Source organism: Mercenaria mercenaria, chromosome 13 (assembly GCF_021730395.1).
Source record: "Mercenaria mercenaria strain notata chromosome 13, MADL_Memer_1, whole genome shotgun sequence".
Taxonomy (NCBI): Eukaryota; Metazoa; Mollusca; class Bivalvia; order Venerida; family Veneridae; genus Mercenaria; species Mercenaria mercenaria.
The window spans coordinates 79,531,990-79,550,543 of record NC_069373.1 but is presented as its reverse complement, the minus strand read 5'-3'; the positions used below and the strand labels follow the sequence as shown (position 1 = coordinate 79,550,543).

The 18,554-nt window shown below is 38.8% G+C and overlaps 1 protein-coding gene across 1 annotated transcript in view; it reads right to left on the bottom strand.

Moving 5' to 3' along the window:
- Positions 1-1,003: 1,003 nt before the first annotated feature.
- Positions 1,004-18,554, bottom strand: part of LOC123529137 (uncharacterized) — a 32,811-nt gene continuing 15,260 nt past the window's right edge. The window contains exons 10-12 of the mRNA XM_045309355.2: positions 4,075-18,159; positions 3,367-3,577; positions 1,004-3,057 (exon numbers count right to left, since the gene is read on the bottom strand). Coding sequence (XP_045165290.2) covers positions 3,378-3,577; positions 4,075-18,159 — 14,285 coding nt within the window. The 3' untranslated portion in view covers positions 1,004-3,057; positions 3,367-3,377. The remainder of the gene's footprint in view (positions 3,058-3,366; positions 3,578-4,074; positions 18,160-18,554) is intronic.

Here is an 18,554-nt window from a genome sequence, read left to right as displayed (position 1 = left end):
GTTTATTCAAAAATACTTATTACTTGAGGCATATCATGCAACACAGTGCGAGTGCCGTTGAATGCTGTTGTTGTTGTACCAACAATGACTCAGTGTACAGTTAAAAAATAACATTATTAGCTCGCCGATTTAAATCAGGAAATGCTATGTATATACGGTCAATACATTCTAAGCAAAATATGGTTTGAGTGAGTCTGTTTAGGAGTGGTAATGAAAAGTGAAATGCCCTGCATCTGCTTAGGAGAAATTCTTTCAGAAAGACTGGCTATTATCTTAAGGGGGCCAGAACATACATGTGTTATTAACACTGAGCTCATACAACTGCATAATAACGTGGGGTCCAATAAATGCATAACAAACACTAAGACCAAGTAACTCTAAACATATACTAGTACTTTATCTGTTGGATAATATTTTCCGTTTGAACAAAGCTGTTGTATGAATACTAAGGTATTTAGATTATATTTGTTGCAGCAAATAGTATTTAAGGTAGTGGATCCGCTTTTTACAATATGTAATTTCCATTAATTTCCGTTCATTTACGGTTTTCTCCGTTTGTTAATGTCGCTATTCTCCAATTGTCACTGAAACCATTGCTTACACGAGATACATTTCCATTAAATAACAAATGAGAATACGAAACAACACGGAAATTGCCGAACTCTGATACGGGTTGCTTCTCTTGATATAATTATCATTTCTGTACCTGGAGTACTATTCCAATGCCTACATTCGAGCTCGTTTGAACCTATTCGTATTTCAACTTTTGTATGTGAAATTAATTTCTTTTTGCTGTTGTTGTTGTTTTCAGCAAGTTATAATTGTGCATGAAGTGGTGACTTTACTATAACGGATCTCTAAAATCGTGTTCCGCCTAACACTGTTCACATATAAGATTTTCACACAACTGACTTATTTTATCTTACATTTGCTACCAAACCGCAAAATCAAAATTTATATCATTGTCGTGGGCAAGGCCTTAGATTCAATAACAAAAACGAGATACATATTTATTTCATTTTATTTCTCCAAATGTAATGTTGCTACCCACGATATTTACAGAAAGAAATCCCTCAACAACCAAATACAGTTCTATGCAGCACATGGATTTAATATACTATTTCTGGTGATTCTTTACATTCATATTTTTTTTTATAAAAAATTCTAAACAGTTTAATAAAGTCCATTCCATATCCCGCAGTTTGCCCAACATATATAATATATTGGCGAAAATGTATTATTTCCTGGTTGAACTGAATACGTGTGTGCTTACAATAGAATGTTGTACTTATAACCGTAATATTTATAATTCAATTTCCAAAAATCTCATACATATTATAACATAGTATGAATAAACATGACCTTTGTATCACGTGACTTAAAGTGTATGCAGATGATAAGACAAGTGAAATGAACCCGGATGTAATTTTTACAATACAATATATTGTTAAATGCATTAGGAAAAAAAAAAGATTTTCTATTACAATTTAACTTGCACAATTTTTGTAGAATCTTGGGAAATTAGCCATCTTAAGATATAATTCCGTCGCTTAGTAACGCTATAAACAGTTAATAAGACGGCTGGAAAAACTAGTTTGAGAACGAGCTGCACGTACTCGTATGCATTAAAACCTTAAAACTATTACTCCTGCGAGGTAGATAATAAAAACTGATCTTGATAAAACAACATTCACTCCAGTGAAAAAAAAAAAACGTTTCGAAATCAGATGAAAGATGTGCATGTATTTTGTAAAAGTTGCCTTTGTTAAAATAATATTTGAAAGAGTCTGTATAAGTAACAACAAGAAGTTATGCTGCGTGCCTCACGTGTACAACCACATAAATATACGTGTAAACAGTTTTTTTTTTCTTTGTTAGATGCCTCAAAATCAGGTTAAACATTTTATATATAACAGAGTGTAATTAAAGATTTGAAACTCAAACAGAATCTTTAAAAATTTGATTTCCTATTCTTTATTTATATATGTATGAATGTGGTGCGAATAAATAATGACTTACAATGGTATTAAATTTGACAATAATTTTGATGTACACACATCATTAGAATGAAAATGATCATGACAAAAATGGATTTTTGAAAATAATATACAACAGTTTGAGGTTAGATATATGTAATTAACAATGCGTTATATAAATGAAACCGTTTCGACATCAATGGGTAAACATGCAATTAATTCTGCAGAGAACATATGATAACATTGATGAAAACTAGATATTTCAGCAAATAAAATCATGTTATACTTGATAAGCAATGTGTTAAAAGATTTAACAATTGTATTAATCGTTACATCGACAGAAGATAGTGGACACGTGATGACAATCGGTAATTTCCGTACGGTTACGTATCTGTTTATGCTATTTCGGCATCCTTCGGCATCTATCGGTCATAACAGAAACTTTTTTCCCGAAACGACGAAAGGATGCCGAATATCGCATACGAAACGAAATATGCCTAGTGTCATAACGGGTCCACTGTCTGCAGTTTGAACATATGTCGATCGATATCTGTATGGTAACCGCCTTGGAAAACTAAATATACCGATATTTTCGTTAACTTTCGTTAACTGGAACAATATATGACGGTTCATATGCTTATAAAACGCAATGTAATGAAAGATAAGAAGCTAATTTTATTGTAAAATACCGGTATATAGCAAAATGTGTTAACATGACATATGTGTATGTTTTCATAAATGATTTAGATTCAATTACACAGCTATAAACGATCTCAAATACACAGATTTATTGATTATAGAGAGAAATGGTTAATAAGTCAATACGACTATACCCTATGAAACCCTGTTGCTTTCACTGCACTACATTGTGAAAAGCAAATTGTGCGTTGACTATGCAGTATTATCACACATGGGACAAGATTCCCGCGTGAATTTCGTGAAATAAAACTAAAACATGTTTGATCCTTACACATTTAGCATACATGACAAAAGCAATGGAATATATGACTAACTGTTTTGAATATATTATAGATTAAAGGTAACAGTGATTAATGCTTTGACCAGAGTGCTGCTACATTACCTGAAACATAAAAACAATGAGGCTGAAGGTGACATCGAGTATAACATGCACTGAATTCACTCCATAAAAAAGCATAATTTACAAAGCCTGGCAGAGTTGACAGATACTTTGCAAATATATGAAAAATCCTGGCATACTTCAGTATATATATTACCAAAACTGAAAGTAGTGAAAATATCTTAACATTATAACGTGAAAACTGACTAACCGCTTATTTATATTTATACTCATATATGGATATGAATTGAAGACTAAACTGAAGTAGTTATGGAATTAAGTGATTGTTAATATACCATATAAGTGTCTTACTTCCATTTAGATTACCATGGTATTCTGCCTAGTTTCCATTTTACGTAATTTCCGCAGCATAAAGCCAGTTTCGGCGTGTAAATGTATTCGCCGCAACAGTAGCTTTCTTCACCATATGTTTTCGGTCTAACATTACCACCACAGCACATGTTGAGTTCCGGATCATAACTCTCCTTACCACAACATTTAGATCCATCGCCACCGCATTTGCCTTCAATGAAACAAAATGTATGAATATGGCATACTTTCAAGACTCATGTAACAAAGGAACCGGTATACCAAAAATTCTTCTTTTAAAACTTATGATATAAAAGGTGGAAAACCACAGATAGCCGATGTTGCAAGTCCGGGTTGATTGCGCCTGTTTATGAACTTGAGTGGACACGCATGCTTTTGTCCGCGCCCTTTGACCATGGGTTTAGCAGAACTCAACATTTACACATGTTAGCAGTGCCAAAATATAATTTATAAACTAAAAATAATCTGCAAATTTACTCGCATGGATCTTCCTAATTCTTACATTCATTGCCTATGTTGACTTGATAAAAATGTCGCTATGAATGCATTTCGTTTAGTTTTATTATTTGCGCAATATCTAAGTGGGGTGAGATTTTGCGTCGATAAAAGTTTGAATCTAAATGGAGCCATCAATAGAATTAATTCCTTGGTCTGAAACAATTCATCTTGGCACAACATAACAATAATTACCTTGAACTTCACAGTTGCAACAAATTTGTTTAGCACTGAAGAACGTCTTTCCACAACAACAACAATCATCCCAAGGTAGTGTCTTCTCAACAACAGTGTTGTTGCAGCATAGACCTCTTTCTGGATTGTAGCTTCGTTTGCCACAGCATCGAGTTTTAGTTCCTAACCAAGCATGTTGAACAACGCCATCGCAGCAAATGTCCATTGTACCGTCGTAGCTATGGCCGGCACAACAACGTGTATTCTTGCCCTTCAAAGGCTGTGCAACATCCATGGGGCTAAACGGACAACAAATTTCTGTGGCAGGATTGTATGTGCCGTTTCCACAACACCACATGTCTCCCGGCTTATCCTTCTTTCGTAGTTTTCCGCCACAGCACACCATTTGTGTGATGTCATAAGCTTGATCTTTACAGCATCGGGTATTTTTCACTCCTCCGACAGCATCCCGCAGTTTTCCTTCGCAACAAATATTCTTCTCAACGCTGTAAGCTTTAGTTCCACAACATTTGGTGTCTTTAAGATCCTTCGTCTCGGCTTTACTTGCGATTCCACCACAACAAACATCCTTTGCTGTGTTGAAGGTCATATTTCCGCAGCAGCAGTTGTCATCTTTATTGGCCTTTCCTATAATTCTGAGATCATCGCAGCACACTTCACTGTTAGGGTTGAACGACTTGTCCCCACAACACATGGAGCCTGCTCCACCAGTTCTGTCCCTTACTTCACCTTGGCAACATATCTGTAATTCGGGATTCAAAGGTTTCTTTCCACAACAAGCATTGTCCGTCTTTTTGGATTTTTTCACAACTGTATTTTCACAGCAAACACTCTCGTCCTCATCATAACTAACTGAGCCGCAACATTTTGTATTGCCCTTATACAACGGTTGAGGATTACCCTGGCAACAAACTTGCTTCTTCGTATTAAATGTTGTTTTACCACATATCCAGTCATCTCCAGGATTAGCTTTAGGTACTAATTTATTATCCTCGGAACAAATGAATTTATCAGCGTCGTAGCTGACCGTGTCACAGCACTTCGTATTATCTCCCTTCCTGGGTTGCGGTTTGTCGTTGCAGCAAATTTCTGTCTTAGTGTTGAAAGTGGAATCTCCACAACAACAGTTATCATCATTGCTTTGTTTCTTCCTAACATCGCTTTTGCAGCATATTTCCTTTTCTGGGTTAAAGCTTTTCTTCAAGCAGCACATGGTCATGTCGCCCCCTGTTCTTGGTTGTGGAACGTTGTCACAGCATATTTCTTTCCTTGTATCGAAAGTTCCTTTTCCACAGCAACTGTCATCATTGTCACTGTCCTTCGTTCGGACTTCATCGCCACAGCAAACCTCAAGCTGAGTATTGTAGCTCTTTTTTCCACAACAAGAACCGTATTTGATGTCACCCTTTGGTTTACTGGGAACACCGTCACAACACATTTCTGTCGCTGTATTGTAAGTCGTCTTGCCACATCGGCAGTCGTCGTCTCTATTTCTTTTGTCGTACAATTTGTTATCCGAACAAAGCTGTTTTCTTGTATCATAACTTACTTCACCGCAACAATCAGAAAAGCTACCACCAACTGCTGGCTGAGGTACACCATTGCAGCATAACTCATTTTGTGTATTGAATGTTTTGTCTTTACCACAGCACCAGTTATCGTCCTTGCTTGTTTTGTTATATATTTGCGTATCGCTACAACACACCTGATTATTAGTAGCATAACTCTGTTTACCGCAACACAACGTTGGTCCGTTATATAAATCAGCAGGGTTGCCATTACAACAAAGTTGTTTATTTGTGTTGATAGTAGTCTTTCCACAAAACATATTGTCTCCAGCATTAGCCATTTTCCTTATTTCACCATCCTGGCATAAGAATTTGCTAGAATCGTAACTCTTTCCTCCACAGCATTTTGTAAATTCTTTTCCAACAAGGTCTTGTGCATTTCCTTCACAACAAATCTGCGTTCTGGCATTATAAGTAGAGGTTCCGCAACAGCAATCATCATCTTTGTCTCTCTTTTTGGTGACTTTTCCATCACAGCAGTGTGACTTTCGCGTATCAAAACTGACTTTATCGCAACAAGATGTGTATTCGAAATCGCCAACAACCGGCTGCGGTGTATTTTCGCAACAGATTTGTGTTTTAGAATCAATTGTATTGTTGCCACAACAGCAGTCATCATTTTTGTTCGTCTTTTCTACAAGTTTACCCTGACAACAAACATGTTTCGACGGATCAAAACTCTTTCCGCTGCAGCATTCCGTATTTTTACCATAAGATGGTTGAGGTGTCATGCCATCACAACAAATTTGTGAGCCTGAATTGAATGTTGTCTTACCACAGCACCAATCATCGTTTTTGTTTGCCTTATCTCGAATTTTGCCGGCGCAGCATACCTGTAATGAAACATCAAATGAATTCCTTCCGCAACATTGAGTGTTTGTCCCGTATGATTTATCAACGGATTCGCCTGCACAACATACTTCAGAGCTTGTATCGTATGGCTTCATGTCGCAACACCAGTTATCACTAGACTTCTTTTTCTTTACTATTTTACCACTACAGCATATTTCTGTAGCTGAATCATAGCTTTCAGATAGGCAACATTTTGTTAACTCTTTGTTCTTTCCTTGAAGTGGCTGAGGCACTCCCATACAGCAAATTTCTTTGTTAGTATTATACGTTGTGTTGCCACAACAACAATTATCTGAATTATCTTTTTTATCCCTTGGTTTACCGTCACAGCATAGAGACTTTCTTGTGTCGAAACTCTTATCTCTGCAACAGGTCATGAACTGTCCTCCAGGTTGTGTAGTTTCCAAACAACAAATTTCTTTTGTGGAAGATATTGTTGTTTTGCCACAACATCCGTCATCGTCTGGATTTGTCTTATCTCTAATCTTATCATCGCAGCAAACTTGTGTTTTTGAATTGTAACTATCATTTCCGCAGCATTTTGCGTTTTCCCCACCTTTCTTTTCTTGGGGTATCCCTAAACAGCATATTTCAGTATTCGTGTTCATTGTTGTTTTACCACAATACCAGTTGTCACCTGGGTTTCGTTTCTTTCTTAGCGATCCATCTTCCATACAGAACATTTTACTCGGATCATAGCTTTTGTCATCACAACACATTGTCTCTGCACCTGCAACGGCATCTTGCGGGACCCCTTCACAGCAAACTTCTGTTTCAGAATCCATTGTTGTTTCACCGCAACACCTGTTATTGCTGCTTTTGCGTTTTTCAACCAGAGCGCCTTCACAGCAAGCAAACTTTCTGGTATCATAACTCATGTTACCACAACAATCGGTGAAATCATCACCGACGAGCCGCTGTGGAGAACCGTCGCAGCATATTTCAGATTGAGCATCCATTGTTGTCTTACCACAACAACAATCGTCTTTTTTAGATTTCTTGTCTCTAACCTTCTCATCGCAACATACTTGCGTGTCAGTATCAAAGCTCTGATCGCCACAACAAGAAGACTTCTCGCCAAATGACTGTCTTGGGTTTCCGTCGCAACAGATCTGTTTAGCAAGGTTGATTGTTGTTTTTCCACATACTCCATCATCCGCCGGATCTTTCTTATCCATAAGTTTTCCTTCATTACAAAGCTGTTCCCGTGGATCGAAACTCTTTTTACCGCAACATTCCGTATTATCACCTGCTACTGCAGGCTGAGGGTACTGCCCTTGACAACATACTTGTGTTTTTGTATTGAATGTTTCATCTTTGCCACAGCAGCAGTTATCGTCATTATTAGATTTCTTCACTATTACCATGTCGCAGCAAATCTGTGTTTTTGAGTTGTAACTAGTTTTGCCACAACATCTTGTTTCAGGTCCAAATGATCTCTGTGGTTCACCATTACAGCAAACCTGAGACCGTGTGTTCATCGTTGTATTTCCACAACAACAATCATCATCAGCATTAGCCTTTAGTCGTAATTTACCGTCACAACACATTTCTTTTCTTGGATCATAGCTCATCTTTCCGCAACACCTTGTAAACGATCCTCTTTTGTCTTGTGGCATTCCATTACAACAGACCTCCGTATCGGTGTCAAATGTAGTCTTTCCACAACAGGAATCGTCCTTTTTGTTCCTCTTCTCTCTGACTTTCTTCTCACAGCATACCTGAGTGTCTCTATTGTAGCTCTTATCTTCGCAGCAATCTGTCGAATCTCCATATTTTGGCTGGGGTTTCCCTTGACAGCAAACTTCTGTCTTTGTATTCATTGTGGTGTTACCACAAGCGCAATCGTCATTTTTATTTCTCTTGGTTAAAAGACGATCAACGTCGCAGAATTCTGAATCAGGATTGTAACTCATCGTTCCACAACACTTGGAATTCTTTCCTCCCTTGCGTTCTTGTGGTACGCCATCGCAACAAATTTCAGATTTAGTGTTAAAGGTTGATTTACCACAACAGCAGTTGTCACTAGGGTTAGATTTCTTTCTGAGACTATCACCGTCACAACAGATCTCTTTTGATGGGTTAAAGCCTTCTGCGCCGCAGCATTGTGTTTCTTTCCCTGCCACTGCTTCTGCTGGTTTTCCATTACAACATACTTCTTTTCTTGTGTTAATGGTTGTATCACCACAACAACAGTTATCACCTTCGTTTCTCTTTGGTCTCATTTTCTTGTCACAGCACATTGTTTTTCGTGTGTCATAACTCTTGTCACCGCAACAATCAGAATACTCTACTCCTCCTACCATAGGTTGTGGTTTGCCTTCACAACAAAGTTCAGATTTTGCATCAATTGTTGTCTTTCCACAGCAGCCATCATCATTTTCGGCCTTTTTCTTTCTTATATTTCCATCACAACATACCTGTGACCTGGTGTCAAAACTTGCTGCACCACAGCATGACGTAAATTCGCCACCCACCAGTTTTTGTACACTATCCTTGCAGCAAATATCTTTCTCAGCATTCATTGTTTGATCACCACAACAACAATCATCGTTTGGATCATCTTTCTTCACCAGCTTGCCTTCACAACACAGGTGTGTCTTTGAATCAAAACTTTCGTCACCACAACATAACGTATCATCACCTCCTTTTCGTTGTCTAGGATACATTCCCGCACAACAAACTTGTGATTTGGAGTTCATGGTTGTATTTCCACAGCAAATGTTATCCTTGTTATCTGTTTTCTTTGTTATAACCATATCACAACACATAAAACTGAGAGAATCGAAACTCTTTTTGCCGCAACATCTTGCTCTGTCACCACCCTTTGCTTCTTGTGGTACAGAACCATCACAACATATCATCGTATTTGTATTAAAAGTCGTATCACCACAACAGCAATTGTCGTCTTTATTTTTTAATTTTCGAACACCATCCTCACAACATATATGGGTTGATGGATCGAAACTAGCATCTTCACAACATCGTGTTGCAGCACCAGCCACAGCGTCTTGTGGTTTGCTATCGCAACATACTTGTGTATTCGTGTCCATTGTAAATTTTCCACAGAACGCATCATCTCCTGCCTTATTCTTTTTTCTTACCTCACCATTATAACATACTTCTTCTTCAATTGAATAACTTTTGTTTCCGCAGCAAGCGGTAAGAGCCCCTCCGACTAACTTTCTCGGAACACCTTCACAGCAAATTTCTGTTGCTGTATTAAACGTTGTTTCACCGCATACACAGTTGTCGTCTTTGTTTCTTTTCTTCATTAAATTCTTAAAATCGCAGAAAAATACGTTAGGGTCGTACGGTTCCATATGACAACATCTCGTTCTCTCACCACCTACCTTATCTCTAACTTCTCCTTCGCAGCAAATTTGATTATCGGAGTTTAAGGTTGCTTTGCCGCAACACAAGTCGTCTTTTCTGGTAGTCTTTGTTATTATATCGGTACCATTACAACATTTAGATTTAACTGGATCATAACTGTTTCTAACGCAACATCTTGTCCCTTGTCCGAATGACTCTTGCGGGGTATCAATACAACACACCATGGTCTTTGTATTGTATGTTGTTTCTCCACAAATCCAGTTATCTCCTTCATTCGCTTTTTCGACAATCCTTCCATCATTTTGTGCGCAAATGTGAGTTTTCGAATTATAGCTTTTTTTACCACAGCATTTAGCGAAACGCCCACCAAGCGCAGGTTGCGGTTTTCCACCACAACATATTTCTTTAGATGTGTCAAGGGTAGTCTCACCACAACAGAAGTCGTCGCTGTTATCACGTTTTTTCCTAATACTAGCATCACAACACACCTCATTTTCAAAACTGTAACTCATGTTCATGCAACAGCCATGACTTTCCATTGTACCTGGCTGGGGTGTTTCATCACAGCAAATTTGCTTCTGGGAATTTATTGTCGTCTTTCCACAACAGCAATCGTCATTTTCATTGACTTTTTCAACTAGTTTACCGTCACAACATAAGTGCTTATCTGGATCAAAGCTAACTTGCCCGCAGCACTGAGAATTCGGTCCGTATCTTGTCTGAGGCATTACACCGTCGCAACACATTTCGTTTTCCGTGTTAAATGTTGTTTTGCCACAACACCAGTTGTCTTTTTTATTTTTCTTTTCTGTAATTTTCATTTCACAACAAAGTTCATTTTCAGAATCATAACTATTTTTACCACAACATCTTGCATTATTACCTCCCTTGGCTGGCTCTACATACACACCCTCACAGCAAATTTCGTTGTTCGTATTTATTGACTTGTTACCACAACATCCGTTGTCTTCTTTATCCGACTTCTTAAAAACAACATTATCACAACAAATTGATTTCTCTGGATCGTAACTTGTACGGACACAACATCGAGTATCATCTCCATACGATTGTTGGGGTTCGTCTATACAGCATACTTCTTTTCTGTTATCAAATGTTGTCTTACCACAGCAACAATTATCGCTTGTGCTTCTTTTCTTTGTTATCTTTAAGTCGCAACAGAGAAAGTTTCCTTCATCATAACTGTTGCTACCACAACATTTCCACATATCATTATTTGCTGGTTGAGGAACACCGTCACAGCATATTTCCTTCTTTGCATTTACTGTGGTATTTCCACAGCACGTATCGTCTTGTGAATCTTTCTTTGCTCTAATCCTACCTTCACAGCAAACTTCATTCATCAGCGAGTACGATTTGTCTTCACAACAGTCTGAAGAATCCAGTGCTCCAGGTCTTGGCTTGCCCTGACAGCAAATTTCTTTCTTTGTGTTGAGAGTTGTAGAGCCACACCTACCGTCGTCGTTTTTATCCTTTTTGTCATACAATTTTCCATCAAAACACAATTGTTCATCTGGATTATAGCTCACCAGATCGCAACACTGTGTATTTGGTCCCTTTTTCGGCTGTGGCATAACTCCCCCACAACAAACTTCTGTTTCGGTGTTAAAAGTCGTGTTTCCGCAACAGCAGTTGTCTCCTTTTCCTGCTTTTGGTATGATTGTATTATCGCAACACATTTCTGTTTCAGAATTATAACTATCTTTACCACAACATCTTGCATTTCTTCCGCCTTTTGCTGGCTGGACAAATTTACCATCACAACATATTTCATTGTTTGTATTCATTGATGTCTTTCCACAACACCAGTTGTCAGTATCATCCGACTTATCAATAACTTTATTATCGCAGCAAACTTGTTTGTTTGGATCAAAACTGACGTCTAAACAGCAGTCAGTAAGTTCGCCATAAGATTTTTGTGGTACACCAAGGCAGCAAACTTGTGTTTGCGCATTCAGAGATGTTTCCCCACAGCATACGTCATCTTCTTTCTTAGCCTTTTGTCTCACGAGTCCGTCACAACAAAGTTCCTTTTCCATGTTATAGCTTTCCTTTCTGCAACATGATGTCATTTCCTCACCACCTACGAGATTTTGCGGAGTTTCATCGCAGCAAATTTGTTTCCTAGCATTAAGTGTTGAATTACCACAACAAAAGTCATCCATCTTTGATTGTTTTGGTATAATTGCCATTTTACCATATGGACAGCATAGGAATTTATCGGAATCATAACTTTGCTTGTGACAGCACCTCGTGCTGTCTCCGTAACTAGGCTGAGGTACACCCTCACAACATATTTCAGTTTCTGTATTAAGTGTTGTTTTTCCACAACAGCAATTGTCGTTCTTGTCTCTTTTGTTGACTAGATCGTCTCCATCGCAACACATGAAAACATCCCTATCGTAGCTGACGTCAAGGCAACATCTTGTTCTTTTACCATACGCTTTATTTGGTACACCGTTGCAACATACGTCTTCTTTGGTGTTCATAGTCGTATTGCCACAACACCAATCATCGTTTTTGTCTTTCTTCTTATTGATTGTCATATCGCAACACACTTCTTCATCGTTATTGTATGCTTTAGTCCCGCAACAATTCCAGTTTCCTTTTTTCGTTATTGGCTGTGGAACTCCGTCACAACATATATCAGTATTCGCATTCATTGTTGTATCTCCGCAACAACAATCATCCTCCTCATCCCTCTTTTTACGGATCTTACCATCACAGCATATTTCCGTCGCCATATTGAAACTCTTGTCCTCACAACACTCAGACAAAACACCGCCAGTCCTTTTTCTAGGAATACCATAGCAGCAAATTTCAGAAGATGTGTCCATTGAAGTGTTTCCACAAACAGCATCGTCTCCGGCATTCTTTTTGGCTATTAATTTTCCTTCATAGCAGATATATTCAGCAGGATTATAACTTGTTACGCCACAGCATTTAGTGTTTTCCCCACCTTTTCTTGGCTGTGGTGTTGTTCCTTCACAACATACTTCTTCCTCTGGATTAAAAGTCTTATCCGTTCCACAGCAACATGTATCATCCTTGCTAGTTTTTGTTCTTACTCCATTGTCGCAGCACACCTCTGAGGACGCATCGTAACTGGCTTTCTTGCAACATCTTGTTGTCTTTCCTTTTTTTGGTACGGGTGTATCTATACAACACACTTCAGTTCTAGTGTCCATTGTTGTTTTTCCACAACTCCAGTTGTCATCGGGATTTCGCTTTTCCACAAGTACTTCTTTGTCTGTGCAAACCATTTTAGCTGGATCAAAACTGATATCACCACAGCATTTCGTGTTTTTACCATATCGTGGCTGTGGATTTATTCCATTGCAACAGATGCTATTAATGGCATCAACGGTTGTATTTCCACAGCAACAGTCATCATTCTGTTTTGCTTTTTTAATGACAATACCGTTGCAACACATTTCCTTAATCGTGTTTACGCTCTGATCACCGCAACATGTGGTATATTGTTGACCTCCAGAGAGAGGTTGGGGGTTTCCATCACAACAGGTTTCCGTGGAAGCATCCATTGTAGTTTTTCCACAACAGCAATCGTCTGACGGATTCCTTTTTTGTACTAGTTTCCCTTCACAACAAATAAATTTACTACCGTCATAACTCTCATCACCGCAACAAAGAGTGTTTGGGCCATAGTTTTTACCCGGGTTTCCAAGACAACAAAATTCCATTTCCGTATTATACGTTGTATTTCCACAACAACAGTTGTCATCTTTGTTCCTCTTTTTCACCAGATTATTCCCATCACAACATACAAATTTACTTGGATCGTATCCATTCTGTCCGCAGCATCGAGTATTTTCACCGGCTACAGCATTCTGAGGATTTCCATTGCAACATAATTCTGTGGTAGTATCTACTGTAGTGTCACCACAGACCCAGTTATCTTTCTTATTCCTCTTCTTTCTAACTTCGTTTTCGTAACATATTTCAGTCTCTGAATCGTAGCTTACATTTCCGCAGCATTTTGTCAATCCACCATTCTTAAGCCTTTGTGGGACATCGTTGCAACACAATTCCGTTTTAGCTTGAATTGTTGTATCACCACAACAACAGTCGTCAGCGTCATTCTTCTTTCCTCTAACACTACCTCCACAGCATATTTCCTTCCTTACATCAAAGCTTTCTTTTCCACAGCAGTCAGAATTTGCTCCTCCAGTTTGTGGTTTTCCAGCGCAACAAATTTCTTTCTGTGTGTTTATTGTCGTGTCCCCACAGCAACAGTCATCTTTAGGATCTCGCTTTTTGACCATTTTTCCATCACAACACAGTGTTTCCTCGGGATTGTAGCTCGTCAGACCACAACATTTAGTATTTTCACCGCGCATTGGTTGTGGTGTTGTACCTTGGCAACATACCTCGCTAAATGAATCAAACGTCGTTTCTCCACAACACCAGTTATCCTTATTGTTCCGTTTCTTCTGTGGTTTATCTGTATTACAACAGACGTGAGTTTCTGGATTATAGCTTGTTTTTCCGCAACATCTGTAGAACGCTCCGCCAGGTGCAGGTTGAGGATTATCTAAGCAACAAACCTCTGTCGTAGAGCTCATTGTTGTATTTCCACAACAACAATCATCGCTTTTACCTCTCTTTTCACGAATAGCACCGTCACAACACATTTCTGCCGCAGCATCATATGTACTGTCACCGCAACATTTTGGCATTTTCCCATTTTTATTACCTGGTTTGCCATCACAACAGAGCTGTTTTACTGCGTTGAATGTTGTCTTTCCACAACAGGAGTTGTCGTCCCCATTAGCCTTACTTCTAACTTTATGGTCACAGCAAACAGACTTTCTTGTATCGTAACTCTCGTCACCACAACATGCTGTGAATTTATTTCCCCCAAGTCGTTCTTGTGGCTTCCCTTCGCAGCATATTTCATCATTGACATTTATCGTTGTTTTTCCACAGCAACCATCGTCCTTGCCATTCTTCTTCTTCACTATTTTATTATCACAGCATACACTCTTTGTTTGGTCGTAACTTGCATTTCCACAACATCCTGCCGCATCTCCACCTTTCTTGTCATCTGGATTTCCATCACAACAAATTTCCTTCGTCATGTCTATAGTGCTACTTCCACAGCACCAGTTATCGTTCTTGTTACGCTTCTTTGTTAGCGTTGTGCCATCGCAACAAACGAATTCGTCGGGATTAAAACTCTTTGGTCCACAACATTTGGTCTCAATGCCCTTTTCTAAAGGTTGGGGCACACCATTGCAACAGACTTGTTCTGCTGTATTAATAGTGGTATTGCCACAACAACAATTATCACCTTTACGTGCCTTCTTTCTTACAGATCCTTCGCAACAAATTTGAGATTCCGAGTCATATGAAACTTTTCCGCAGCACTGTGAAAGGTCTCCATTTTTGATTGGCTGAGCCATGCCGTCACAGCACATGTCTTTCTTAGAGTTTCCGGTCATTTTTCCGCAACAGAAATCGTCTCCATTGTCTGTTTTCTTTCTTATTTCTTGGTTATCACAACAAACTTCTGCATCTGTATCGTAACTTTTACTTCCGCAACAATCGGTGTTTTTGTATAATTTACTCGGGTTTCCGTCGCAACATATTTCTTTTTTTGAATTCAGAGTTGTGTCTCCACAGTATCTGTCATCTTCAGACGATCGTTTTTTAATAAGCCCACCATCTCGACATAGGAATTTTGTTGTATCATAACTGACCTCACCGCAGCATAGTGTTGGTCCGTCATACAACTTTTGTGGAGTGGTTCCTTGACAACAAACCTCTTTTTCGGTATTGAAAGTTGTTTTACCACAACAACAATCGTCATCGTTGCTACCTTTCTTTGTAACTTTACCATTGCAGCACATTTCAGATTCAGGATTATAACTCAACTTTCCGCAACATTTAGTTTTCTGTGCTCCAGCAGGGGCTGGCTGTACAGTATTTTCGCAGCAAATTTCAGTCTCTGTGTTCATTGGTTTATCATTACAACAACAGTTATCATTCTTGTCGCTCTTCTTGATTATTTTGTCTCCAACGCAACAAAGCTCTTTTGTTGGATCATAACTATGTTTTCCGCAGCACCGTGTAAGCGGTCCATAAGATTTCATTGGACCTCCCTCGCAGCAAATTTGAGTTTTCGAGTCCATAGTTGTATCACCACAACAACTATCATCATTTTTGTTTGCTTTTTTAGTTATTCTGCCTTCGCAACACATGTGTGTTGTTGTGTCGTAGCTCTTGTTTCCACAACAGGCACTCATATCACCATAGCTCTTATTTGGAACACCTTGGCAGCAAATTTGTGACTTGGAGTTAATTGTTGTTTTTCCGCAACACGTGTCATCTCCCTTGTTGTTCTTTTTAAAGACCGTGTTATCTGGACAGCAAACTTGATCATCAGCATCATAACTTTCATCGCCGCAACATTTTGTTGTATCTTTTCCGTACAGCTTTTGAGGTTTACCTAAGCAACATACCTGGGTATTTGTATTAAATGTGGTTTTACCGCAACAGCAGTTATCGTCTTTGTTTTGTTTCTTAACAAGTGTGTCTCCGTCACAGCAAACATGCTGAGAACCGTCATAACTCTGATCTTTGCAACATTTTGTATCTGCTCCTTTCTTAATTCTAGGCTGTCCCATACAACAAACTTCAGTTGCTGTGTTCATTGTGGTATCACCGCAGATCCAGTTATCATCTTTGTTTCTCTTCTTTCTCAGCTCGCCATTCACACACAAGAACTTTCTAGAATCAAAACTTACAGGGCCACAACACATCGTAAATTCACCCCCAACTAAGTCTTGTGGGACGCCTTCACAACATATTTGTTTTTCTGTGTTCATTGTTGTTTTTCCGCAGCAACAATTATCGTCTTTATTAACTTTTGGAGTAGGCTTTCCGTTGCAACACATTTCCTTTCTAGAATCATACCCTTGATTGCCACAACATCGGCCGAATTCAGGGTCTGGTACAGTTTGTGGTACTCCTTCACAGCAAATTTCTGTTTCCAGATCGAAGGAAGTTTTTCCACAGCAGAAATCATCTTTCGGATTCTTCTTCTCTTGGATTTTGCCATCGTCACAGCAAACCTGTTTTGTCGTATCGTAGCTTTTATCTCGACAACATGCTGTTTCTCCTTTAAAAAGATCCTGTGGTTTACCAGAGCAACATATCATTTTATTTGTATCCATTGTAGTTTTACCACAACACCAGTTGTCGCCATCATTAGCTTTTACAGACAGTTTCCCATTGCAACAAACCATTTTTTCTGGATCAAAGCTTGTCTGAGCGCAGCACTGTGTATTCGCTCCAGCGACTCGTTTTTGAGCTTTGCCGTCACAACAGATCTGCATTAAAGCGTTGTAAGTTCCCTTTTCTCCACAACAGCAGTCATCGCCGGGTTCGCTTAGTTTTCTGATTTTATTGTCGCAACAAATTTGTGAAGCTGAGTTGAATGGTACGTTTGCACAGCAGCTGTCAAAAGCTTTATTTCCCACAGAACTGTACACTTTTCCTCCACAACAAATGGCGGTCATGACGTCATAAGATTGTGTGCCACAAAATCGTGTTCCTGAGCCATACAATTTTCCTGGAACGCCAAGATAACATACTTCTGTCTTTGAATCAAAGGTTGTATTACCACAACATGTGTCATCTGCGCCGTTTCTTTTGTTGACGACATTGTTTTCGCAACACATTTGTTTCTTAGCATCATAACTTTTCTTACCACAACAGCGAGTTTCCAATTTTCCTACAATTTTCTGCACTGATCCATCGCAGCAAATGAAGTTGGAAGAGTCAAAGCTTGATGTTCCACAGCACTGAGTACCTCTCTTGTACAATGTCTGCCTCTTACCATCGCAACAAATCATTTGTGACGTAGTATAACTTGTGTTACCACAACAACATGTGTCAGTAGGTTTGTCCTTCACGACTACAGAGCTGTCATCACAGCAGAGCTCGGATTTTGGGTCATAACTCCTTTTACCACAACAGTTCGTTGCTTTCCCAGCTTTAAGAGGTTGAACATTTCCGTTACAACACAAATCTTTTGCTGGATTGAAATTGTCGGACCCGCAACAAGTGGCAACCTCGCCGCCATTCCTGTCTTGTATTCTGTTTCCACAGCAAATTTGTTTTCCAGAGTTAAAAGGTTTCTGTCCGCAGCAACATGTCAAGTTTCCATTGACAGCAGGAAATAATTTACCACCACAACATACCTTCTTCTCCTCGTCAAAGTTAGGAACAGCGTATCCGTCTTTGCAGTCATAACAGTTAGGATGATAGTTTGGAGGGAACAGAGTACCTGGATAATAAATATACTTGCGATAAACATTTTACATCAACTGAATAAGTATTACATTGACCTTATTTGTTGTTTTTAATACTGTTTCAATGTAGTATACATTAATTATCTATAATTACTATCGATTTTCAGCAGCATCATCATCGTCGTCATCGTCGTTGTCGTCATCATCATCATCATCATCACCATCACTAACGTGTCCCTAATAAACTTGTAATAGATACGTTGTTTTGTTGTTGGGGAATAGCGAAAAGTCAGTTTATGGTTTTTTATGTTTATTAAAATAATATATCCAGAATAAAATTTAAGATGTTGTCAGGTCTAAAGATTCTAGCAAACTGATACAGAAATACAGAGGTACAGAAATATAATTGTTTAAGCAATTACAAAGGCAG